Here is a 27,862-nt window from a genome sequence, read left to right as displayed (position 1 = left end):
ACAAGAGAAGCCACTGCAATGAGAAGCCCGCGCACTGCAACGAAGAGTAGCCCCCGCTCGCTGCAACTAGAGAAAAGCAATGAAGCAGCAACAAAGACCCAAAGCAGCCAGAAACAATAAATAAATAAAATAAAATAAATAAATTTATAAAAAAAAGAAGAATGACTCTTCAGGTCCTCTGTCCATTTTCTTAATCACGAAAGCCTTTTTCTTGATACGATACAGCATTATTTTCATATCAGTGTATAACAGTATCTTAAGAAGTATGAACTGATCAAATTATTGGAGATTCAGAGCCTTTGATCTTAAGGTAAATTTGCTTAAAAACATTACTTCCCTCATGGACTCAGGGCAAACAAAATTTTAATATTTTTGTTCATTTCATTGTCGGTGCACCTATTGTAGAGAAGTGTGGACTAGTAAAAAAAACTGAAAAACAGGTAAATCCTATTGACTGTTTTCATATAGATGGTTCATTCATTAAATTACCAGGTCAGATATAGTACCACAGATGCCATGATTTAAATCTAAGAATCAGGTAGTATTACTCTAAGTGGCTACCTTAGCAGCTAAAGATTTACTAATATACACCTGTCCTTTTATCACAACAATGCAAAATACTTGAGAAGAAAATTCTAAATAGCATTTTTAAATCACCATTCTTGCTATTAAAAGTATGTGTTAAGGATCTGATAACTTTTCCAAACCAATGATGCTTAAGAAATGGTCATACTGTCAGAAGAGAATCAGGGTTTTAGGTTTTATCATTTAGCTTTAATAGCAGTTTTCTAAATAACACCATTGTTAGCCAACTGCAAAGGGAAAGAGGAAAAGGTGCAGAAACTCTGCTTCATGACTCCCACAGCTGCCTGCAGTTAACAGTGAGGAGCTTGGAGTATGCTAATAACCTGGTGAATAAAGAAAATCAGAAGCTACAGTTAGGCGTGGAGTTTAACTATGATGAGGCTGCATCTCTAGCTCTTTATACTACGATTTATGCAGAAAAGAATTCTTAATCTTAGCCTAAGAAAATCCTTTCCAAGATTACAAACTTTTCCAAGTGAGAATCTCCCAAGTACTTTACTTTTTTTAAACATGCAGAAAAAGTAATCTGTGACTATCCCTTTTTCGTAGAGAAAGCTTTCTGTTCTGTTCATGTCTTTTCAGCCTTCATTTGTACTCTCTTGCCCCCTTTTCGGATGAGAACAGTGTCAGATCACTGTAGGATATCTGGCACTCTTTTTTTTTAAATAAATTTGTTTATTTTTGGCTGTGTTGGGACTTTGTTGCTGTGTGCGGGCTTTCTCTGGTTGCGGTGAGCGGGGGCTACTCTTCGTTGTGGTGCATGGGCTTCTCATTGTGATAGCTTCTCGTTGCGGAGCACGGGCTCTAGGCGCGTGGGCCTCAGCAGTTGTGGCTTGCGGGCTAGTTGCTCCGCAGCATGTGGGATCTTACCAGACCAGGGCTCGAACCCGTGTCCCCTGCATTGGCAGGTGGATTCTTAGCCACTGCGCCACCAGGGAAGCCACTCTAGCACTCTTAAGATGACTTTTTGGAAATCATCTGAATTAAAGTTTAAAACTATTTCAGAATGACCACACCGAAATGAAAATACAAATTTAGTGGCAACATGCAAAGGTTAGTCACTGTCCTGTCCATTTCAAAAGCCTATGAATGAAAATTATGGTTTAACACAGCAAATCTCTTATAAGAAAATGAGCTGTGCCCCCTCAAACTGTCCTGTACAGATAAACTGCTATGTAGAATTCCTAGAAACCAACATTAAGTATATATTAAGTATGGATTTCTTGTTTCATATTAAAAAAAATTGCCATCTTTGATTACAAACATCTTCAAATCATCAGTCACTTGAAAAGTTAATTACAAATAAGGCCTCTAACGAATGTCATTTTCTTTTCTATAGGACTATAAGACCTACCTGGATTTTGTTCTTGCATTAGAAAACCGAAAAGAACCTGCAGCTCTGCAATATATTTTCAAATTGCTTGACATTGAGAACAAAGGATATCTGAATGTCTTTTCCCTTAATTATTTCTTTAGGGTAAGCCTCATTTGTGTAAATGTGTCTTTGTTATACAATTTGGTTTAAATTACCTACCCAATGACAATTTTATCTAACTTGGGATGTTTAAATTTAACAAAAGCGTTTACCTAACAGATTTCAGAAGGAAATCAAGTCAGGTTTTAGGGTTTTTTTTTTCTATTTTTAAAAACATAAATGGGCTAAATCAATACTGATTTGATTAGTCATAGAATACTAAAAAGTGTGTAAATATACGTCAGAGGTTATTAGCCAGTGGAGATACAAACATACCTGAGAAATTATATGCTCTTGGTGATTAAAAACTAGTATGTAAAATCCTACAGAAACTTTAGAAACTTTATACAGTACAGAAAAGGTAACTCCTTTCCACAGGAGTTCTGCACATCTGGTACCTATAGATTCTTTTAATTGCTATGCTGTAAAAAATATAAATTTAAAAATTGGCTAGAATTGTGGGCTGCATTTCAGTGTGAAACAGATTTGCTGAAATACTTATTCTGTGCCGTAGGTGGTCTCAGAGAATAGCATGATGAGCTCTGAAGTGGAATTTGATTGTATTTTACCTGATAAGCATTCAGCTGCAGCAGGTGTAAACGTAGGAATGTCTTCCCTTGTAAGATAAATCCTAACACACCATTGTAAAGCAATTATACTCCAATAAAGATGCTAAAAAAAGAAAAAAAAAAGATAAATCATTCCTCAGTTTGAATGGTGACTTTTCTACTTGATGGAAAGGTTTTGTACAGTAGTGTTCCATTCCACTGCCACATTTCTATAGCTGGTTTTCAGAAGACCATCTGATTTTTATATGGTTAAGATTGATAGTAAGAAGAAATTTTTTTAAACAATAAAAATGACATTTTCACATCTTTGTCATAAGAAGTTTTCCCCCAGAGGCTTTTTCTTTTCCACTTAAAAAATTTTTAATACTTTTAAAATAACTTTATCTGATTTCTGAGTTTCAGAGTATATATTTCATAATTTCATGTTAAATTCCCTGAAAAGCTTTCTATTTTCTAGGTAGTAATGACTGCAGATTATTATAAGGATAAATTACAATCCCAGTATTAGGATGCATTTTTTAAAAATTGAATGCTACGTGGGCTTATATCAGTGGCTCATCTGAGAATATAATACCACCCATCATAGGGATGCCCCCCACTTTAGGCAGACCTATTAAATGAAAATTCAGTTTTAGGAAAACAAAGTAAATATATCTTTTGGAAGCTAAATACTCAATCCCTTTTCATAAAGATTTTTTATAGTATCCTCTACTCTTTGAATATTAAATTTTATTTATTAAATACATTGAAAATATTTCATACCTTTATTTTATCAAAGTTTATTTAGGCTTCGTTGTATGGGCTAAGGTACAAAGTTACTGGTGCTGAGCCCTGCAGTCCTGGACTGTTCTTAGAGCCTTTGTACATCAGTATCCCAGTGATAAAAGCTGGGCCCAGATGGTGCACTCTAGATCATTCCATCCAGTCTCCTGCTCTAGTAGCTTCGAGTGTACTCAGATACTCATCTGCTGCAAAGAGATGCCCTGTGCACATTCTGATATCAGTGGCACTACAGAGTAGGTACTTGGAACATATTATTTTCCAAGAATTTTAAGCTTCACATTTTCCAGTGAATGACTCCCACCTAAAACATTTGTTAGTTCAACTGGATCACAGTAGTTTCTCAGTCAGTATTTTTCTGTTAAAGTTCATAAAAGAGAAGAGTTTGAGGGAGTTTTACCTCCATTTTTTCTGTCAAGTAGAAGAGAAAGTGTAGGGTGGGAGGGGAGGTGGTGGATTGGGTGCCTTAAAGAATGGTGAAGGTATGAACAGCGTTCCTGGAAAATGGGAGAAGCAGGTCATAACAGAATTGCTAGGCCTGTTAAAGGCCCATCTGGGGTTGGAGAACATTCCTATGCAATAGTAATCTGTACTCTTGTATACTTTCTTTATGAAGTTCTCCATAGCTAAGGTGTAGGTCTAGAAAAGTTGATGGTTACACTGATCCAGTGTTTAGGTTTTGCTCAACAGATGTGAAGCAAGGTCAAGGAATTTGAGAATATTGGCAAGAGTGGTTAAAACGATGAGGGCTGTGGTCTGATAGGATAGCAAATGGAACTGGAAAGGGACCATGGGACAGGACAGGGAATGTTGCGTATTTTGTTTTTTATTTAAAGATTTATTTCTACTAAATACAGGCCATACAAGAACTAATGAAAATCCATGGACAGGATCCTGTTTCATTTCAAGACGTCAAGGTTACTTTTTTTCTTTAATTTACGTAACACCACACAATCATTTGCATTAAATGAAGTTTTTACCTGAAAGCAACTTATGAAGTACTGAACCAAATCAAGTATTTGCTGTTATTTGTTCTGAATTAATATTTAAGTCATTAGAAACTGAGAACATACTTGGACTAATGATTTGTGCAGTATAAGATTTTAGCATTGTCAGTCTCATGTTCTCATTGGAAGCATTCATTCATTTTGATCGAAAACTAAGAGAATCAGTATAGCCTATATCCTTTGGTAGTCTGTTCCACTGTAAACTGAATTTGGGGGAGCTATTTAGGTTCAGGCACATTTTTAGTCTGCTACTTCAAAGGGCTTGCTTGCCTTGGTATTTAAGGAGACATCAATCTTACAGTATGAAAACTACCACTATTTGAAATACATGCTGCTACTTAGCATTTTAGTAATCAGACTTTTACCAGCTATGAAACACTTTGAGTATCCAGTATTGGTTCAGGTGAAGTAATGTAATAAAATAACCCATCCAGTTTTAACCAAGTATAATGAGATAAAGGGCTATTTTGGTTTAATATAGGTGAGACAAATTTGAAACTATGCAACTGGCAACTTAAGAACTAGTAATTTTAAACTGCCACCAACCTGGAAAGGGAAGTTTCACATACACACAAGATTAAACGTTCATGCATTTCGTTTACCTGAATTGTTCTAACCTTTAAAAATGCAATTTGCCTCTTTAAATGCTATTAAATACTTTGAGTGATTTTACTACAAACAGATTAGAAAACATGTACTAATTCCCTGTAAGTAATCTTATAGTACACTTCATAATATAGAAGAGGTTCTTCCATATATTCCAGTCATTTTTAGCACAATTTAGTGTCACTGTGGATGACTAGTTCTTTAATACCGAGCTCCCCCCACCCATTCCAGGTCCAGAGTAAAAGGCTGACATCATTATTGGAAATGAAGCTTTGTCACTGTCTTGGCTCTAAAGCATTTAAGTTTTTACTTTGAGCCAAGTTTGCACTTAAATCAAGGCCTTGCTTTACCACCAGTTAGAAGACAACAGAAAAATATAAGTAGTTAGTTAACATATATTCAAAGAACACTACATTAGTTTCGCTGCTAATTAGCTATGCAGCTTAAACTCTGAGCTTCAATTTCTCTATAAGACACATACAGGCATACCTTGTTTCATTGCATTTCTTATAAATTGAAGGTTTGTGGCAACCCTAGTCAGGCAAGTCTATCGGTGCCATCTTCCCAACAGCATTTGCTCACTTGGTGTCTCTGTGTCACATTTTGGTAATTCTCACAATATTCTATTATTATTATTATTATTACATTTGTTATATGGTGATCTGTGATCTTTGGTGTTACTAATGCAAAAAGATTACAACTCGTTGAAGGCTCAGATGGTGGTTAGCATTTTTTTAGCAATAAAGTATTTTTTAATTAAGGTATGTATATTTTATTAGACATAATGCTATTGCACACTTAACAGACTACAGTATAGTGTAAATATAACTTTTATATGCAATGGGAAACCAAAAATTTCACATGACTAGCTTTATTGCAATATTCACTTTATGGCAGTGGTCTGGAACTGAACTCACAATATCTCCAAGGGTATGCCTGTACCTAAGGAATCTTCCAATAAAATTTTGTGCGTATAGAGAAGAGGTGGATGGCCTGTTAAATGAAAAAGAAAAAACTGGAACAAAAAATTTTACGTAAGCTCAAGTGCCAGCCCTGAATTTTAGATCACTGTATGATAGAAATTAAGTGAATCAGATATCAGATTTCATTGTATTTTTTTCCTCTCTTGCAGGATGAAATCTTTGACATGGTAAAACCAAAGGATCCTTTGAAAATCTCTCTTCAGGATTTAATCAACAGTAATCAAGGAGACACAGTCACCACCATTCTAATTGATCTGAATGGCTTCTGGACTTACGAGAATAGAGAAGCCCTTGTTGCAAATGATAATGAAAACTCTGCAGACCTTGATGATACATGATCTCTCAAAGACTAGACTGTATTCATTAAAATAAGCTTGAATGCTGCATGTAAAACCTTTGAAGCAGAATCCTTAGAAATGGTCTAAATAAAACACTTCATATGTCTATAGAACACAGCAAATGTTCTGGCTACTGGAATTTTGGTTGTAGTGGTCTGGAAGAAATGGGACCAAATTAGGAGTCAGTAAATTCTGGTTTCACTTAGCTCAAATATGGCAAGTGTGATCTGGTGAAGGTAGGAGTCCACTTTAAATCTGTATAATCTTTAGAAATAAAGGAAGTTTTAATGGAATAGTTCTGACATTAGTCACTAAGAATTTGAATACTTGAAAGATAGTTTAAATTATATCATTTAACCTTGAATATTCTAAAGTATTATGTATATCAAAGATTATAGACTTCCCCATTCATCAGAGTAGGGCCATTTCATTTCTGGGAAGTATTTGGACATGATGTTTATTTTAATAGAATGTTTCAATAAAAAGTATTCAAGTTAGTATTTTACTTTAATTAAAATCATTGTTATAAAAAAATTTGTCTACCTTTATTAACCAGCACCAGGTTACATTTTACAAAACTTAACTCCATTTTGTTAAGGATTTTTGTTAGAGAATTTGTTAACTAAGTGTAAAGATTCTCAATTATACTAATTTTTAAGAGATGAAAGAATAGAAGAGGGTAGAATATCATGAACTATGATTCAGAAGGAATAGTAACTATTAAAAGGGTTGAAAAGGAAGAAAAAGTGAAAGAGGCTTAAAAATAAGACAAAACCATTTAATGCATTTATGGGAAATTTTATAGTTTGCATAAATAAAAAGTATAAAAATTTAAGGCACAGTGAATAACTATATAAACATTACAAACTGGCCACTGTTGGACAAGTAGAAAAAGTAAAATTCAAGAAATGTAAAACCTTCATTAATCATTATCTTCCTTCTACTACAATCAGAAAAGTTTCTGAGTCAACTCTTTTAGATCTAGTGCCTCTAGGGAGAGAAGATTCAGATCACCTTTAGATATGCTTGCCTTTACAGGATAACCAAATAAATATTTGAGCTTGAATATCTTCTCAAATGAAGATAAAAAATTATAGGGAACACATCAGATTAGCATTCTTTAGAGCTACTGGTAAACTATAATTTATGACATTACATAATCTGACAATCCTTTAAGCACTAAATTATATAGTTTATACCCATGACCAAAAAGATCACCATCACATGCCATGAACCACCATACCATGAATCCATGTAACTGAGGATTCCTAATGAAGAATTATCTTTCCTAAATCCTTCAAATTTCAGTTGAAGAACTTAGTGGGCAGATGTTCATGTTCATTGCTAACAGACTTCCATAATAAGCCCACTGTAGCTCTGTTGTTTCTTTGAAGCTATATAGATACAGTTAAGATTGAAAGCTTAATGCTATTTAGAAGGCTATTAACAACCATTAATCCTAAAAACTCTTTAAGTTTGTGAATAGGTTTTTAAGAGCAGCATATCTGAAATACTCTACATATTTCTCCTTATCCACATTTAGTTATAAATCTAAGTCATACAGATATAAGATTCTGAACACATAGGAGTATTTTCAAAATTAGTTTCATATTATACTTTTGTAAGGTCTGCTAATGGCACAGTGGGTACAGAGATGGCCAACTGGGTCAAGCAAACCATCCACTGCTGCTGCTTCAAAGTGGTGAATGACAGGTAACTTCATTATGCTACCATTGCACATTGTACAATATTTAACAGTGAGCCCTGGAGGGTTAAGTCTTCATCTGTCCCCCAGTCTTGACCCATAGGAGGCATTCAGGGCTGAAAGAGTGACATAAACAGGATGCCATGTGGGTAATCACTAGGTATTACCATTTGAATACAAATACATTAATAACTTCATCCCATAACTAGTGTTTTTAACATTATGTCCAAAGTTATTTAAGTTTGAATAACTACTGAAAGAGAAAGTAAGATTAACCATTAAAAAATGGAAACCCATCTTAAGATTTGGTGGTGTTATAAACTCAATCACCTTCCCATGAAATAAAGTTAATTCTCAAGGAAAGAAAATTCAAAATGCTTTCATCTTGCTCCTTTTATTACACATTCAGTGAACCGTCCTTAGTATGAAATGAATGGTTAGATATATAAATGTAGGACATAACATGAGAAGATCTAGGGGAAAAATCCTCATTTTAATCTGAGACTACGAATATCAGCTCCAGTTAGCCTTATTCAGCAATTTACGTTTTTTTTTTTCTTACACAAATAACAGACAAGCTTGCTAAGTTAACTCTTCTTAATTGGTGGTTAGGGTTCTAGAATGTCCTTAACTTTTTTTAAAAGATCATTTTAAAACCAAAGCACTAATCTGACATAGGAAAAGCATAGTACAAATATCCAAATTTCAGATCTGGCTTTTGCTAGATAGAGCCTAAGAATAAAGAAACATTCTCCCCTTTCCAGATAACTTAATAATTTAAAATATAAATAACTATTAAGTCCCATGAATAGAGAGTGTGAAAGTTCCTGGTATAAAAACTACCTTAGAAGTTTGATGGTCATTTCATTCTACGGAGGGACAGAGACTGGATTTTGTTTGCTCTCCATAATTACTTCACAATCTCCCTCCATTTCAAAATTGAGATTCACAAATGAACTGGATACAAGTGATTCTGGTTGATCTGACTGAACAATGGAATCAGCCTGCAGCTTATTTTGCTGGTATTGTCTTTCTGCTTCTTCAGACATCCTGTTCTCTTCTTCTTCTTCTTCTTCCTAAAAGGAGGAAATATCAAGAATAGTTGAAATATAAATGTCCAAAAGGAATAGTATTTTTCTCCCACTTTCATCTGCTTATGCCTTTTTTTTAACCAAAACATTAGTGTCATGTCCAATTCAGTTTCATCCAATTAAGACAAGACATACTTCCCCTTCCCCTGTTTCCAAATTGAAATGAAAACTATTGTATGAAGTATATGTAGTGAAGCTATTTTTTTTTTTTTTTTTTTTTTTTTTTTTTTTTTTTTTTTTTTGCGGTACGCGGGCCCCTCACCTCTGCGGCCTCTCCCGCTGCGGAGCACAGGCTCCGGATGCGCAGGCCCAGAGACCATGGCCCACGGGCCCAGCCGCTCCGCGGCATGTGGGATCCCCCCGTACCAGGGCACGAACCCGCGTCCCTTGCATCGGCAGGCGGACGCTCAACCACTGCGCCACCCGGGAAGCCCGTGAAGCTATTTTTAAAACACAGTATAGCACTGCTTAGCTTAGATGAGACCTGAATTAACTTTGACATGGGCTGGATCTCTTCAGGTTAATTCTAATCTAAATAAAACATTAGCTAATACTGTATCACTACAGTTACAGGGTGTCAGCCTATTCAGTGGAATAGGGTGGTCTATTCACTTAAGTGATACAGCATCGTTAGTGTTCCCATAAGCACCTAGTAGACAGATAAGGCAGTCCCTGCCCTCAAGAAGTTTACAATCTAGGAAGGAAGTTAAGACATTTAAGAAGAGTATTAAAACAGAAAGGAATAACCACTATAGAGATTTAGAGAGTAAATAACTTCTAGTTCCAGAACTACTAAATTGATGGAGAAAATGGTGGCATTTGCATTGGTCCCTGTAGTATGGTGAGTCAGTACAGAGTGAGTAACCTGTCAGGATGATTAATCTAGAGATTTTCTGAGAGTGAAGGAGAAAGACCATTTAGGAGACTATCACAATAGTCCAGATGAGGTAATGAGGCTCTAAACAAGACTAGTAGAGTTAAAAACACTCATTTGTTCATAAAACATTTTTATTATTATTTTTTTTTTTGCGGTACGCAGGCCTCTCACTGTTGTGGCCTCCCATTGCGGAGCACAGGCTCCGGACGCGCAGGCTCAGCGGCCATGGCTCACGGGCCCAGCCGCTCCGTGGCATGTGGGATCTTCCCGGACCGGGGCACGAACCCGTGTCCCCTGCATCGGCAGGCGGACTCTCAACCACTGCGCCACCAGGGAAGCCCCATAAAACATTTTTGAAACCACATAACAAATACAGTCAGCTGAGCTGAGCTTTCTAGATTCATGCCTCTACATTGTAGCTTTACCCGAATTGCCCTCCTTGTTTGCTTGAAGGAGTAATGAAAGATTCTAATATTTATTTCAAGCTCACCAATATACACTCCATGCTGCCCTAAGCATTTTACATATTAACTCATTTAATCCTTAGAGCAACCCTGAGCATGGATGCTGCAATTTTCCTCCTTACAAAGACGAGGAAACTGCAGCTTATATAGGTTAAGTATCTTGCCCAAGGTTACAAAGTTGGAAGTGGCAGAGCACTTGGTTCTCGAGCCCACACTCTTAAATGCTAAAGCTTTCTCACTCTTTAAAGCTAAACTCATTTCACCCTCACCCTAAGACCTCACGACATCTGCACACAAAATCGCCTCATATCTTTGTGCCTTAACAACTGGCACTTACACATCTCTAGTATTGGTCATTTCCTGTGCATCAAACCCATTCCACTTCTCCCACATCCAGTCTATGTGTCCTAAGTACAGAGACCAGGTCTTGTTTCCTCATCTTAAATGTGGAATAATTCAAAGAGAAGTGTGTGAAGATTAAATTAAATAACATATCTAAGGCACCTCTCACAGCAACTAGCACATGAAATCTAGCTTAATTGTGCATATAGATTGTAGGGGAATTTCAGTATTAAAAAATTCTAAAATGTATGCTAATTTGATAAAGAAATTAATGGCTCGAGAATGAAATGCCTAGTATAAGGGAGCTATCTTTGGGGCAGCTAGAGGATACATGTCTTCATTATGCAACCCATGAAGTCCACAGCAAACCAAACTGAATCAAAAAAATGTAAAAAGGAGACAAACCTCCTTCTTCATCCGGTAATACTCATCAATGGCATACTGGTATTTTGGGGTGCTGATGCCCAAAACAGATGCAATCTTCTCTCCGAGAAAGTCACACACTAAAAATACAAAAGTTAAACGGCTTACATAATTCCATAAACATTTCTTGAGCCCTTTCTATGCGCAAAGCACTGTACGAATACAAAAGTTACAGTCCCTGCCCTCGGGGAGATAATGAACATTTAGCACATCTCCTTTGTGTATCTTCCTTGATTTCCCCAAGAAGCACTAGTGGCTCCTTCTGGGCTCCCAATAACACTGCTAATACCTCTTACTATAACACTTATCACCAGGTGTTATAATTATCTGTTAGATGTCTATTTCTTCAAGAAAAATGTACACTCTCAGAGGGCTGGGATATCACTGGGCTGGGAGAAAGGAATGGATTATACTATAGCACTCACTGAGTTCCTGCCACATGCCAGGCATTATAAAAGGTTAGACTCAAAGAAGTTGAAGAACTGGCCCAAGCGGACAAAGCAGATCCAAAATTCAATCCAGGTCTGAATGTAAAGCTCATGTTCTTTTCATTATACTAGACTATCTAGCATATATTGAGTGCTCAGTAAATGTTTGTTGAATGAATTACTATTCACATTTAGATCTAATGAAAGGCATAACGTGATAGAAGCTATGGGGGAGTTAAAATGGGAAGCAGAGGAAAGCTTTATGATTTAAAACGCATATTTAAAGTTAGCATGATTAAGTCATAAGTTGATAATTCATTTCCTTCAAATATGACTTAGTTATATCTCAACTTAAGAAATGAAATATTAATCAAATAAAACATAAATGAATTATAACTACAGGCTTTAGAATAAGCAGTTAGAATGAGAACAATATCAGGGAATCAAATGGCAAAATAGCAAAATAACTGCTAACAGGAAAGTTTCAAGAACATGAAAATTGTATCTAAATTAATATAGCTATTTTTTAGTCCTTTTTTTAAAGCATATCCAGAAGCTAAAAAATGTTTTAAGATGAAGTACAAGTTAGATTAATATCTTCCAATGTGAGCTAGCTAGTTAGCTAGCTGCTGAGAAGGGAGTGACTAACTCCCAACTGTTTCTCCTTCAATTTTGAAACACCCTATTTAGCAAAGCTCCTGTTCTGGGAGCATATTATAGTGGTTATACAATATTCAAATAAAAAAGTAATACCTGAGAGGGTTGATGTGGCAGCACGAAGCATGTAAAACCATAAGTAGGGGCCCCAGGTAAGTTTTGTCTGCAACAAGAGGTGAGGTTAGCAACATTCATACCTAAATTCATTCTATATATTTAGGCCAGAAAGAAGTAGTCAAATACTTGGTGGGCACTTAGAATATTCTATAGATGACACTATAAACAGAGTACAATCCAATAAAAAAATTAAAAGCTTTGTAGAGAGAATGTCACAAAGACATTTTACATACACCCATACAACTATCACCACCTTAAGTCCACAGAATAACCAAAAAAAGCAGCAGCCACTGAAATGGAGTTGGTTAAGTCATAACCTTATTTATTTATGAGTTATCCAGAGCCTTCCTTTCTCCTGTCTTGTTGCTTTTTTGTCTTCATTGTTCAAAAGCAGATCAGAGAGTGTGTACAGTCAATGGAAAGGGATCTAAGAAATCATACAATACAACACACGTATGATTTAGTGGGGAAATTAAGGTTCAGAGAAATTAAACAGATTAAGGGCATATTAAATGAACTTTTTTTTTTTTTTTTTTTTTTTGCTTGCGTTACACGGGCCTCTCACTGTTGTGGCCTCTCCTGTTGCGGAGCACAGGCTCCAGACGCGCACGCTCAGCGGCCATGGCTCACAGGCCCAGCCGCTCTGCGGCACGTAGGATCTTCCCGGACCGGGGCACGAACCCGTGTCCCCTGAATTGGCAGGCGGACTCTCAACCACTGCACCACCAGGGAAGCCCCCTAAATGAACTTTTTTTTTTTTTTTTTTTTTTTTGCGGTACGCGGGCCTCTCACTGTTGTGGCCTCTCCCGTTGCGGAGCACAGGCTCTGGATGCGCAGGCTCAGCGGCCATGGCTCACGGGCCCAGCCGCTCCGCGGCATATGGGATCCTCCCAGACCGGGGCACAAACCCGTATCCCCTGCATCAGCAGGCGGACTCTCAACCACTGCGCCACCAGGGAGGCCCTAAATGAACTTTTAATGGTGGGAAAATAAGTAACCAGTAAGTGGCAAGATGAGGTTTTTTTGTTGCTGTTCCTTCAAGGATTAAAAAGGGACTAGAGCATATAACCCAAGAAAAGTTTAGTATCTATTTGGTAGGCTAGGACCACTGGCAGAATGCAATCTACACTACACACCTGCATAGTTAACCCTGGTAATTCCATAGAATACTTTTGTGAAGCTTGCCACATAGATGACAGTTTGCCCCTGTGGATGAAATCAGTAATAGGAGCAGGATTCATCATACCAATATTTTTGTTTATGAAAAGAAAACATAGTATAGAGCCTACAATCAATCAAACACATTAATAATTATTTGAATATTGGTTCCAGGGAGAGAAGGAAAAGATAAACCTGTCCATAATCTTCTTAGATAAGATATGCTGATGATTATAAGGGCGTTAAAAAAGCATATACAAGAATATCTGTAAGACTGAAAACTGCAGACGCTGGAAATGACACTTTTTTTTCTCTATTGGTAAAATGGAAGTATCTCCTTTTCCGCCGTCTAAAGCTAACGAAGTTGCCAATTTCAGTGTTATTTCCTTTCTTGCTGGTTAAGGAAAATTTTTCACCTCAGGGTTCTCAAAGTCATTTTGAGTGGCCACTGTCTGTCTTATCAACTTCTTATGCAAATTAATTTAAAAATAAAGTTCTATATTTTAAATGTTTTTTTAAAAAGGAATATCTGTAAGAGTGGGCAGATGGGCTAAAGCAGAGAGGAGTAAACATGTAACATAGTCTTTCAATGAAAAGTAGGTATATCAATTCCTGTGATAACATTTCTGAAAAGACACACAAGTAAGGTAGCTCCTTAGTCTCTCTTTACACAAGAATGGATGTCCAAGCAAACAAATACAGTCAAGAAAACACTGCATATTTCTGACTCCCTGATAAAAATCTGCTATATCTTCTACATTCAGTGCAGGAGGCATCTCTTAGGTGGGGATAAGGGTTAGTTTAGGGGCTCTGTTTAAGATGCTCTGACTTTAGTGTTTACTTTTTTTTTTTTTAACAGCAAATGGGACAGTACAGAAACATAGGGAATGGAAGCAATTTCTATAACACATATTAAGTGATAAGGCCAAGAAACTACTTAGAAAAGGATTCAGCATGCTTTTGGAGAAAAGCATGCATTTCTCAGTGGACCAATTCTCCTGGGGTTGTTTCTAGAGAGAACAATTGCTAATATCCAGGCTGCGACTACCAAAGAGTCAAACCTGCTCCAGAGCTGAGACACTGGATAAGGATTCCTGAATACCATCTATCATTATCACACAGAGTTATACAGAATGAATGGATAGGGCCCTTTGTGCAGACACTGACCCAGAGTCTATACTGGAACCCTGCCACCACTGCCAGCATCACTACTGCCACCACCATCCCAGTAACAGAAGAACTGGGACAAGATCTTGAGTCTTTAAGACTTCAAATTTATGAGTGCAAACTCAAGTAGATTCATCTCTTTCTTCAAAAATTTAATTATCTATTTCTTCCTGCATAATTTTCCATCTCTTCCTTAATAAAGAACTATTAAGATTTGCTATCTTTTGTTTTGAAACAACTTATTTTTAAATTATAAAAGTAATGCTCATTTATTGTAAAACACTTACAAAATGGAAAAAGTATAAAGAAAATTTGAGTCACCCATTTTTCCACTGTCCACAGATAATTATCATTAACATCTTAGTATATTTTTCCCAGTCTTTTCCTAAGCATATATGTGTTTTACAACATTGCTATACTTTTTCTATCCTGCTGTTTTTCCCATTTACTATATTGAAAATATTAAGCATATTTCCCAAATGCTTAAGTTCCTAAGGGTGGAATAACTAGGTCAAAAATATAATCATTTGGAAAGCTCTCCCTTCACAATGCAAAACTTCACACCAGAAAATTTACCAATAAATATTCAGCAGTAATGTATGAGATTGTCCATTCCCTTGTACCCTTATTACAGTATATTGTTCTTTTCCTTTTTAAAAATTTGATAGGCAAAAATGAGCCCAGATAATTTTGAGTTCTGACTATATTAAGAAAGGCATCAGTCCATTTATATAGGTAACAGTTATGTGCATAATCAAAGTTTTTAATATGTATAGTTAGATACACACATATACACGTATTTAAGGAACCCTAAGCGAAACTAAATCAATGGTTAAAGGAATTACTGGAAATATGTTTACTCTTAATGCTCATCTAAGGTAAAATCTAAGGAAAACAATTATAAGATTGTAAAAAGATCTAGGTCTCCATTTCTTACTTTCTATCAAGTATCATATGCCAGGAGTATTATTCTTTTATTTATTTATTTATTTATTTATTTTTGACTGCATTGGGTCTTCGTTGCTGCGCGCAGGCTTTCTCTAGTTGCGGCAAGCGGGGGCTACTCTTCATTGCGGTGGCTTCTCTTGTTGTGGAGCATGGGCTCTAGGCGCACGGGCTTCAGTAGTTGTGGCTCATGGGCTCAGTAGTTCTGGCTCGCGGGCTCTAGAGCACAGGCTCAGTAGTTGTGGGTGCATGGGCTTAGTTGCTCCATTGCATGTGGGATCTTCCTGGACCAGGGCTCGAACCCGCGTCCCCTGCATTGGCAGGAGGATTCTTAACCACTGCGCCACCAGGGAAGTCCCAGGAATATTATTCTTAAATCTTTATTTTATTTTATTTTTATTTTTATTTTTTTTTTTGCGGTACGTGGGCCTCTCACTGTTGTGGCCTCTCCTGTTGCGGAGCACAGGCTCTGGACACGCAGGCCCAGCGGCCATGGCTCACGGGCCCAGCCGCTCCGTGGCATGTGGGATCCTCCCAGACCGGGGCACGAACCCGTGTCCCCTGCATCGGCAGGCCGACTCCCAACCACTGCGCCACCAGGGAAGCCCTTAAATCTTTATTTTAGATATCAGGGTTTTTCTTTAATTGGGTCTGTACTACATATCTACTATGTAAATATACAACAATACCTTTTCCAAATTCCTTTGTCCTATCAGATTTACGACGCATTAGAAGCCAATAGAAATTGGAAAGTCTGCTTTGCACATTAAGTGATGCTAGGTCTGTCTTTAATTATAAACAGCTGCTAGGATGATTATTATTTTAAAAAAAAGACAAGTGTTGCTGAGTATGTAAAGAAATTAGGACCCTTGGACGCTGTTGGTGGGAATGTAAAATGGTGCAGCCGTTATGGAAAACAGTAGGGCGGTTCCTCAAAAAATAAAAAATACAAACACCAAATGATCCAGCAATTCCATTTCTGGGTATTTATCCAAAAGAACTGAAATCAGAATCTCGAAGAGGTATTTCCACTCTCTTGTTAGTGGCAGCATTATTTACAGCAGCCAAGATATGGAAACAACCTAAGTGTCCCCATTAAAGAGGAAAAACACTATCTGCAAGTTTGCTTTACGACCAGAAGTCTACATTAAACTACAGCATTTAAAAAAATGATGACTAACATTAACACGTGCATGCATAAGTAATAAACCAAACGAAGATATCTATAGTTCAGGCAGCAATTAAAAATATCCAAAAAACGAATTGTATCTCTTTTAGCAAAAGATTTAAGTAATTGTTATTTTTTGGTCTTGGTTAACTTAGCCAACATAGATAGTCCTATTTGCTAACTATAAATTCTTCATGAACGGTACCAGATTTTTTTCTGAAAATTTTATGTAGAAGTCAAGTATAATGTCAGCTCTCAGCTTCCAACCAAGTTTATAACATAAGCTTCCTACTGGCAGTATTTACACACACACACATATATATGGTATTAGTACATAATAGCAGCTCCTCGTTGCCTAAAAAATTCACTATACTCTAGGAAACACAATTACCACCAAGGAAAATATAACTTTAAAACTTCAAAATGGATATTTCAGGAATGAAGCCAAACAAGTTAATTTCATAAACTTTCAAATGATTCTTGAATAAGAAATGTAGGGAAAATTGTTAAATTAGTCATGGGTTTTCAAATTCCAATAGAGTTCTAAAATTACCTTTTGAGTGAGATTCCTTGTGCTACCTACTGTATTTGCTTTGTTATCTAATACTACCTTACATGTATATTAGATATACATGTATATAGTTCTTAGTCATTTTTCAATGAGTCTTCATATGTACTATCTTTTTAATCTTCAAAAACAATTCTTAATGTAGATGAGACAAGATTATCTTTTTTTATAGTCATGAAACCTGAAGTGCAGTGGGATTAAGTCTTCGTCACAGGGAGGTGACTACTCCAGGACTAAGCCAGGACTGAAACCAGCTCTGACTATGCATGCTGCCTCCCACTGAAGGAAACAGACAGGTTTCTTATCACCCAGGTTTCTTGTCTTAGTTTAGGCCTAAAAATTCAAATAAATTCAAATGACAACATACTATATACAAGGTAATTAACTATTTTAAGAGTGGATATGGACTTACACCACAACAGCAGGAGGAACTCTGTGGACCCACTACCCAGTGAAACTGGTGAAAATTATTTAAAATAAACATTTAAACCCTCTGGAAATGGTCCTAAGGATATACTACAAATGAAAAAACATCTATTCAAGAAAATAAATAAAAATTTGACAAGAAAATGAGAGTATGAAGTAAATGAACCAAGACCACTGGCCTTCCCAGCAAAGTGAAGTGGAAATTCACTGCCAGACTGGTACAGATAAGAACACAGGGCTCCTTCTACCCCCAGCTTCCACTGGAGCCCGTGTGCCACAACTAGAGAGAAGCCCACACACCGCAACAAAGAGCCTGTGCGCCACAATGAAAGATCCTCAGCCAAAAATAAATAAATAAATAAATATTTTTAAAAAACAAACAAAAACAGGCAAGGGATCTGAATAGGCATTTCTCTAAAGATGATATACAAATGGCCAATAAACAAATGAAAAGATGCTCAATATCACTGGCCACCAGGGAAATGCAAATTAAAACCATAATGAGATGCCACTTCACACCCACAAGGACAACTAGAATAAAAAAGATAGTAACAAGTGTTGATAAGGATGTAGAGAAATCAGAACCCTCATTCAATGCTGGCAGTAATTTTAAATGGTGCAACCACTTTGGAAAACAATTCGGTGGTTCTTCAAATGACTGAATACAGGATTTCCCTGCTATCCAAAAATAGAGCATTCCTATGAAACCTTTCATAATGCAAAATTGTGTAAAGCAAATAAGTGATTACCTTAGGACACATCTTACTAAACAGCTGAACAAAATAAATCGAAACCAAGCACAAATGCTCACAGATACAGTTGAAAGCTATGGCGGCTTGATGCTGTGATGATGAGTGTAGTTCCCCAGGGAAGGAGCTTCAAGGTGCCTCTCTCACTGTTCAGGGTGCCCACCACCTCTACAAGGGCTCACTGCAAAACAAATTCTGGACGCTATTTTTGCTTTTTACCTTTTTTCATAAAAGTGAAAATCCTCTTCGGCTTTCTTTCAGTTAGCGAAAAGAGGTACTAATGTAGGTTTTTCATAAAAGCGAAGTGGGGTAAAGCAAACTTTCAAAAAGCAGGGGATACCTGTATAGAGTTATCATATGACCCAGCAATTCCACTCATAGGTACATACCTAAGAGAAATGAAAACATATGTCCACACAAATACTTGTACACAAATGTTCATAGCTGAATTATTCATAATAGCCAAAAGGTAGAAACAACCAAATGTCTCTGACCTGACAAACATGGTATATCAAAAAAAGGAATGAAGTTCTGACACATGCTATAACATGGATAAACCTTGAAAACGTTACACTAAGTGAAAGAAGCCAGTCACAGAAGATCACATATCATACGAGTTCGTTCATATGAAATGTCCATAATAGGGAAATCAATAGACAGAAAATAGATTAGTGGTCATCAGGGGTTGGGGAGATGAAGGGTAGGGAGTGATAACTAAAGGGTACTGGGTTTCTTTTTGAGGTGATGTAAACGTACTAAAAATTGACCATGGTAATGGTTGCGTCTATCAGTGAATATATTAAAAACCACTGCTGCAAATTTTAAATTGATGAATGTATGCTACGTGGACTGCATCTCAGTAAAGCTTTTTAAAGAGTAAACCTTTAGGAGAGTAGTAAGGATGCATTTTTTTCTATGCAATGTCTTTATTACCGATTCCTATGTAAATAGAGGACTATTTTTGAGACAAAGACTTTTTAAACCATACATATATACACAAATTTATACAGACAAATAAAAACCCCTTCAAAGTAATTTAAAAGAAAGACATTTATTTCAACACTTCTTCCACTGCATGAAACACTTCTACAATATTCTGCATGCATTTGGAATTGCCTTCAGAGTATACTGCACAGTCCTTTGAATATTGTCTATAGCAGAGAATCTAGATCTGATTTTTTTAATAACTAGAATTTATTTAGAACCAAATCTGATGAAAACTTAGTAATAACATTTTTAAGCCAAATCTAAATTAATAATTCTCTATTCTACTACTTTGCTTTATTTTCTTCATAGCACTTTCCATAGTCTGATAATTATAGTATGTACTTGCTTATTGCCTTTCTGCCCACTAGCATATAAGAGCAGAAATTTATACTGCCCATTGTTGTATCACCAGCACCTAGAAAGTCCATAAATATTTGATCAACTGAACTCTCAAAATGACTACTTAGAAAGGCAACACTTCTTTTAAAAAAATGTACAGCTAGTCTTATAATTTTACAGTTACATCTTTTTGTTTTGTTTTGTTCTTGTTTTTTAATTTCTTTTTGGCTGTGTTGGGTCTTTGCTGCTGTGCGTGGGCTTTCTCTAGTTGCGGCGAGCGGCAGCTACACTTCGCTGTGGTGCACGGGCTTCTCATTGCAGTGGCTTCTCTTGCTGCAGAGAACGGGCTCTAGGCACGTGGGCTTCAGTAGTTGTGGCACGCGGGCTTCAGTAGTTGTGGTGCACATGCTTAGTTGCTCCGCGGCATGTGGGATCTTCCTGGACCAGGGATCGAACCCATGTCCCCTGCATTGGCAGGCGGATTCTTAACCACTGCGCCACCTGGAAAGTCCCCAGTCACATCATTTATAACTTAGAAATTCTTAAATTTAGCTGGTGAGAAACGTAAAGTTAAGAACTGTACACTCCTATCTTCTAATCAAAACTTGAGGCAATATAAAAAAGAACTGACAACTTCTAAGCTTTAAATGGAAACCATCATGGTGGTACAGTCTTTAATACAAAGGGACTGGAATTCAAGTACACAGTTTAGTGAAAAAAATCTTAAAGAAACCAATCCACACTGACTAAAGAACTCTGACACTCAAAAATAAACTATTCAGGCTACTGAAATACAGAAAATACTTCCATCCATATTGTGTAAAAATACTGTTTTCTACCAAAATCATAATGCATAATTTTATAATCAGAGTACAGTTTATTTAAACCTCAAAGGTCCCTTCTATTCAATGTTTAAGGGAAAGAGGGACTTCCCTGGTGGTCCAGTGGTTAAGAATCCGCCTTCCAATGCAGGGTACATGGGTTACATCCCTGGTTGGGGAGCTAAGATGCCATGTGCTGCAGGGCAACTAAGCCCTCACATTGCAACTAGAGAGAAGCCAGCATTCCACAAGGAAGATCCCGTGCAACTAAGACTCGACGCAGCCAAAAATATAAATAAATAAATAAATAAATATTTTTAAAAAAATGTTTAAAGGAAACAAATCAGTCAAAACAAAACCTACTGACAAAAGGAACATCAGTATCAAACCTACCGGATCAACAGTAGGCAAAACATCTTTTTTCTCCAGGCCATCCACTTCATCTTCATCTGTGCTGTATTCTTCCATTGTTTCACCACTAACAAAGTGGATGACTCTCCTTGGGACTTTCTTCTTTTTTCCTATGACTCCCAGTTCTACATTTTCAAAGCCTCTTTCATTACTCATCTAATGTCAATAATAAATTAAGAAAAGAAGAGTTTCAAGTGAGATTAATTTTCTTTCATATAACAAAAAAAATTTTTCAGTTGCGTTATTTTAGGGAATAAAGAAATATAAGCCAATCCTTAAACAGTTTTTAAACAATAAAACAGATTGTACACAGAAAAGCATATCAACAGCATAAATGAAGAGTTTAATGAATAGTAAAGCAAACCTCTGCATACTCACTGCCGAGGTTAAAAAACAGAACTTAACCAATTAAACTTTTTAAGTCAAAAGCTAAGAAATCAAGCAACACACTTCAAGTCATAGCAATTCCAATGTTGTATAATATGTGAAGACATGCTGGACATCAATAATTTTAAAGAACAATGCTAATTACGAAGGGATTAATGTGTTGATATATCAAAGGAAAATCATATAGATGCATGTACATATGTTAGATGCGTAACATAAAATGTTTTATTAGGTAACCCTGCTAAGTCTTTGAATTTGAGCTTAGCTACATGTGGGCAAACCAAAACCAGTTCAGCTTAATTCTGAACCTCTCCTTTTCCAAAATGGGAGTCCCAAAGTAAGATGCCTTTTAGGTCCAAGCAGGTACCAAAAATGAGTAAATACTGCTATAGATTAAAAGTAGACCTTTGAAGAAAAGCATGCCACAACCAAAGACACTAAAATTCAAAAAAATTTAAAGCACTGTGCAGGCCAAATAAAACTCATTTGTAAACCAAATCTGGAAAGCAGGCCATCAGTATTCTATATCTGAACTTCTACATTTCTCAGTCACTAATATATAGATGACAACACAGTTTTCCTGCTAGTAAAAAGATTTAACAAATTTTAAAACTATAATAGTCTATGTAATTCTAAATACATCCAAATTTCATTCCAAGGGAAATACTAATTTTACCTCACACATATAGCCAATTTTCCAAACTCACTGTAAATGCATTTTGAGGGAGAGGATGAAGAGCTTTTCCTTGTCTTTTTGCCTCAAGTTTAAATTCCTAAGAAAGCCTTTGTTGTATCTTCTTACTAGAAGATTTCAAAAAGCACAGTGCAAATAACTGTAAAGAAAAATCTGGCAAGTGATTACCCTTGGGGTTAGGTACAAATATGGGGGAGGAGGTACATGAAAGGAGTGTTTAAAGGGGCTTTTTATTCTTTTTTTTTTTTTTTTTTTCGGTACGCGGGCCTCTCACTGTTGTGGCCTCTCCCGTTGTGGAGCACAGGCTCCGGACGCGCAGGCTCAGCGGCCATGGCTCACGGGCCCAGCCACTCCGTGGCATGTGGGATCTTCCCAGACCGGGGCAGGAACCCGTGTCCCCTGCATTGGCAGGCGGACTCTCAACCACTGCGCCACCTATTCCTTTTGTATTTTGTTGTTGTTTTCCTTTCATGATGAGAATATGCTCTGGTACAATTTTAAAACTAAACCAAAGCAAAATGATACAGGACTACAAGACTGCCATGATTAGAGTCCATATCAGTGGGATAGTCCAGAGTTCAAAAATTTCATCCTCTATAAGGATTCTTACACTTGTAGATATGACCACACATAATTTAAACCCATGATTGTTGTTCAACCCTAGAAAAGTTCTTTGAACTGCTTTTGCAGAGATGGAATTATACTGATAAAAATAGTGGACTAGAATTGCCCAGTTATGCAAGTATATGTAACTTTATTTTTATGCATTGTTTCCTCTTAATCCTCTAAGGTTTTTCTTAGGAAACAGATATGGCTGTTCTCTGTCCTTCACTTCCCAAAGGTAAGTTTAGTCATTAGCCAGGATTTGAATCCAGGTATATCCAACCCAAAGAACACACACATTGTTCCATGACACACATGGACATCACTGACAGCAACTATAACTGCTGTAGAGCAAATTGAGACCATGAAAACCTTGACAGCATGGGCTACCTATGGATTAACCAGAAAAAACAAAAACCACAACTCTCCCTAGCCTGTCCTGAGGTTTCAAACATATCCCAGCCCTTAATAAAGGAACACCAGCCCACTCACTGTGTCCATAAATAAGATGAACAACAAATGGTCCACCCAGGCCATCTTTCTTCCATCACCAGTCCCTAAGCATAGCAAGCCGTTCCTACCCAATCTCATTTTCCCCCTTCATATGAGATTTGGTTTATGGTTGTCCTGACACCAACGTCTCCTTTTGGACCATGACTTTATAGGCAAGAAAAAGTCAGAGGAGCTGGGTTAGATCTCCAGTTATCATACTAACTGGATGGATCTGATGTGAAAGCAACAGTCCCAGTCAATGAACAGAGTTGAGTCCTTTCACAGTACATCACCCTGCCTTATTCCACCCCCACTCCACCCCCATCAGAGCAAGCAGCTTCTCATTCTCCCTCTACCAATCTCTCACTGGCTTAACTTGTCTTTTCTAAGACACAGGCAAAGGAGAAGGGGTGTCTCTCACTGGCTTCACTACTTTGTCTTCCTTAGACAACTTTAATAAATAAAAACATTCTGGCTGGGTCATAATAACAGGAATAAACTTATCTACTAACTCCATTAACTGACTCTTGGCTATATTTTTTCCAAAAGGTAAAAAAAAAAAAATCTACAAAGGTGAAAGCTGAAAGGTGATTCATATTTTTCATTCTAATACCAAAGTTAGTCAAGTATAAACAGACCTTTGAGTAATATTCTCTATACATAATATGTAAATGGTATTTTATTTGTTCTAATCATCACATTTCATATAAAGATTTTTATTAAAGAGACTTTTATTTAAGAGCTCTCTTTTAAAATTTTAATATTAATTTTTGATACAATAAAACCCAAGTTTTACATTTATCATCTTAAGCAGGACTGAGTAATTTTTCCCATAAAGGACAGATAGTAAATATTTTACGCTTTGAGGGCCATGTAATCTCTGTCACAACTACTGAACTCTGCAAAAGCAGCCATGGACAATACATGATGAATGGGCTATGTTCCAATAAAGTTTTATACAAATCAGTGGCTGGTGGGATCTGGCCCATAGGCTCTAGTTTGTCAACCCCTCATCTTAAAGAACCAGATTGTCAAGTAAAAAAATCTGTGAAAGAATCTATGTCATATGATCCCAAACTCTACTTGGCAAAGAGGCGACTGTGGGGTTAGTTAAGGGAGGTATTGATGGGTAAAACCAACCAGAAAATAATTTGATTCAAAATTTCCAACAATTATAAATGAAAGTTATTCTCTGAATCTGCAAACATTTCAGTTTTACAAATAAACAGTCAACCTGCAGGTCAGAAAATTTTCACTGTCAATCATACAAACTCTACTTCAACAAACTCCAAAGATCTGAAAAGACAATTTCCTAACACCAGGAAATTATGAGATGCAATGTCAATTAACATTTCATTACATTTTATGGTTAACAGTACTGTAAATCTGCTTATCTTGTTCCTTGGGGCCTGTTTTTTTTTTTTTTTTTTTTTGTCTCTGCTTTACAACAAAGTGAATCAGTCATACATATACATCTGTTCTCACATCCCCTCCCTCCTGCGTCTCCCTCCCTCCCACCCTCCCCATTCCACCCCTCCAGGCGGCCACAAAGCACCGAGCCGATCCCCCCGCGCCACGCGGCCATCCCCCACCATCCATCCACCATCCATCCACCCCACGCCCGGCAGTGTATACACGTCCATGCCTCTCCCCCGCCCCGTCACAGCCTCCCCCCTCCCCATATCCCCAAGCCCACCCCCAGTAGGTCTGTGTCTCTATTCCTGTTTTACCCCTAAGTTCTTCATGACATTTTTTTTTCTTAAATTCCATATATATGTGTTAGCATACGGTATTTGTCTTTCTCTTTCTGACTTACTTCACTCTGTATGACAGACTCTAGGTCTATCCACCTCATTACAAATACCTCAGTTTCATTTCTTTTTATGGCTGAGTAATATTCCATTGTATATATGTGCCACATCTTCTTTATCCATTCATCCAATGATGGACACTTGGGTTGTTGCAATTTTCTTTTCACATACTCCCATAGCACCCAGAACTTTATAAAAACATGCATGACATTCGGAATTTACTCTGTGTCACCTTCCCCAAATAGGTGATCGGCAAAATGGGAGTAGGCAGAGTGTGTATCCTTCTCTGCACTATCCTTTAGCCTACAGCTCCTGGCACATTGTAAGTGCTTGGTAGCAGGGGTGCTAAATAAATAAATGAACAAGTAGTACTGAAATTTTAACTCCTTTAATAATAGTGAAGCTGAGATTCTGGTCAAAAGTCTAGTCAGATAAGCTGCTGAATGTCCTGGTTTGAGGCCTAATTCTAAGCACAGACCCAAGCTTCTAACTCTTCCTCCCTTCCCTACATGACACTTGGGATTTCTCAGTTCTGACAAACCGATGAAGGAGTACAGGATGGCAGCCTCTCCTGCCACCCAAGTCTCCACTTCATTGGCCTCTCCCCTCTTACTGTGGTCAAGTAGGCATAGATTTGCAGTTCCCGGAAATGTCTCTGCTTCAGGAATGTGAATGAGAGAGCACAAAGGGAAAGTTAGAAAACTGTTTGTATAGTATGAACCCATTTGTGTTTAACAGGAAAGATTATATAGGCATAGGCAATCCCAGAAAGAATACACCAGAAACTTAACAGTTACTTTTGGGGAATGTGAATGTGAGAAACGGGTGATGGGAGTATTCCTATGACTTTTTACTTTTTGCTCTATGGTCTTCTTTACGTTTTATTTATTTTATTATTTTTTAACCAAGAGTGTGAAAATAACATATTAGCACTAAGCCACAATAAAGAGTCTCTCTTCAAACAACATTTATCTGGTAAATCAGTACAAAGTAAACCACTTCGCTATTAGAAAGATTGAAAGCTGAAGTAGTGATGAAAACAATTATAGTAACAGAAGGAAAAATCAAATGGAAAATACATCAAACGCTGTGGACTAAAAAGGTTCAGTTCAAGTACACCTGTCAACAACAGGTCTCGACTCAACTGAACATAATAAGTGGGCTTCCTAATCAATTAGCGTTTTCCCTGAATTCCTTCTTGCAGGTTACCTTCCCCCTTCTTAAGTAGGAGAAAAAACAATTCGATATAAAGACTAGCCTGAGAAAAAAGCTTTTGTTAATGCAAACTACCTCTTATAATATTAGAACTATACTCACATTCGGGCACCATTCTCTAGGAATCTGTAGTTTGGGGGAAATGTCTTACTAACATTCAGGTAGTTCGTCTCAAAAATGAAGCCACTGAAAAGCTTTGTTCTCACTGAGGGTGGGAAGATTTCTACACAGAAGCAACTCAGGTTTTTAACATCAAAACTGTATACTCCTGAGCCGGTTTCAGGTAAAGCCATTTCTTCATTAGTTTTACTTGGCCAAAGATCCTACACTACTACTTCAGATTACCAAATCCCAAACAAAACAAACCTCTAAACCTTACCTAATGCTCTACACTTACGCTGTCCAATAGAGTAACCACATGGGGCTAATGCTCACTTGAAATGGGGCCAGTTCAAGCTGAGATGTGCTGAAATACACAAAGGATTTCAAAGACTAGTACCACAGAAAGACTGTGAAATATCTCAGTGATAACTTTCATATTAATTGCATGTTAAAATGTTTTTTGACAAAATTGGGTTAAATAAAATAGAATATTAAAATTAATTTCACCGGTTTCTTTTTAGTTTTTTAATGTGGCTACGAGAAAATGTACAATTTAAAATGCGGCTGGCATTATATGTCTATTGGACAGCGCAGCTCTGAGCCTTAGCTACCTCCCTGGTGAAATGGGGATAACTCACACCTCATGCAGAAGTTATAAGGATTAAGTGGGGGGGGGGGGGAAGCCTGTAAACGCATAGCACCCAGTTACTATTTGCTAACCAAAGGGCAGATGCCAAGTCAGGCACTCCCACAAGGAGACACTGAGAAGTGATCGCAGCCAGCGTCACCTGGCTTCCAGCTACTCCAAGGACAGCCTTTCGGGGACACGCCTTCCTTCTCGCGCTCGCAGACCCGAAGCTGCAACCTCACCCCTCGAAATCCGAGGCCGCCCCGGAGTCTGCGGCGCTGTCAGAGGAGGCGATGCCCAGCGGCGCTCCGACTGCGGTTCGTCCGCCCCTTCCCTCAAGCCGACGCTCGGAGCCGGGGACACCGCGAAGAGGAGCCCCGGGACGCACCTCCGGCGGGCGGCCTGCTCGAAGGAAGGCCGGGCAGGCCAAAAGGGCAGGCGGCAGGCGAGGCAGACAGGAAGCTGGGCTCTCCCGGCCTCAGCCTCGGCGGCCGCTCCTACCTGCTGTGCCGATTCCCTGAACGGAGCGGCGGCCGCAGCTCCCGAGGCAGCCCCTGCTTCTCCTCCTTCCTCACGGCTCACTGGCTTCCGGTCCATCGTTGTCGCCACCACAGGACTGCTGGCGCTGGCGAGATACAAAGTAATGGCCGATAAGCCCGCTTCCATTCTCCGCCTCCCCGCCCAGGCGCGGACCGAACCCGCTGTCAGGAAGTGGGACTCACCGGCAGCGCCCGACTAGCGCCGA

At 37.8% G+C, this 27,862-nt stretch overlaps 2 protein-coding genes across 4 annotated transcripts in view; one reads left to right on the top strand and one right to left on the bottom strand.

Moving 5' to 3' along the window:
• PPP2R3C (protein phosphatase 2 regulatory subunit B''gamma) overlaps window positions 1-6,833 on the top strand; it is a 25,663-nt gene extending 18,830 nt beyond the window's left edge. The window contains exons 11-13 of the mRNA XM_079701253.1: window positions 1,925-2,062; window positions 4,266-4,325; window positions 6,154-6,833. Coding sequence (XP_079557379.1) covers window positions 1,925-2,062; window positions 4,266-4,325; window positions 6,154-6,342 — 387 coding nt within the window. The 3' untranslated portion in view covers window positions 6,343-6,833. The remainder of the gene's footprint in view (window positions 1-1,924; window positions 2,063-4,265; window positions 4,326-6,153) is intronic.
• FAM177A1 (family with sequence similarity 177 member A1) lies at window positions 2,623-27,862 on the bottom strand (the record flags this gene model as incomplete). 3 transcript variants are annotated; one of them, XM_079701256.1, is made up of 7 exons in its annotated part: window positions 2,623-2,862; window positions 9,013-9,123; window positions 11,227-11,324; window positions 12,426-12,492; window positions 21,168-21,341; window positions 27,619-27,742; window positions 27,840-27,862. In XM_079701256.1, 6 exons carry the CDS (start codon window positions 27,712-27,714, stop codon window positions 2,851-2,853), a joined length of 558 nt encoding a protein of 185 aa, XP_079557382.1. In that variant the 3' UTR covers window positions 2,623-2,850. The 3 variants fall into 3 exon arrangements, with proteins under 3 accessions (XP_079557382.1, XP_079557381.1, XP_079557380.1); XM_079701255.1 differs by lacking the exon at window positions 2,623-2,862 and having other exon boundaries at window positions 8,433-9,123; XM_079701254.1 differs by lacking the exons at window positions 2,623-2,862; window positions 27,840-27,862 and having other exon boundaries at window positions 8,433-9,123; window positions 27,619-27,783.

Source organism: Hyperoodon ampullatus, assembly GCF_949752795.1.
Source record: "Hyperoodon ampullatus genome assembly, chromosome: 3".
NCBI lineage: Eukaryota > Metazoa > Chordata > Mammalia > Artiodactyla > Ziphiidae > Hyperoodon > Hyperoodon ampullatus.
This window is presented reverse-complemented; position numbering and strand designations above follow the sequence as displayed.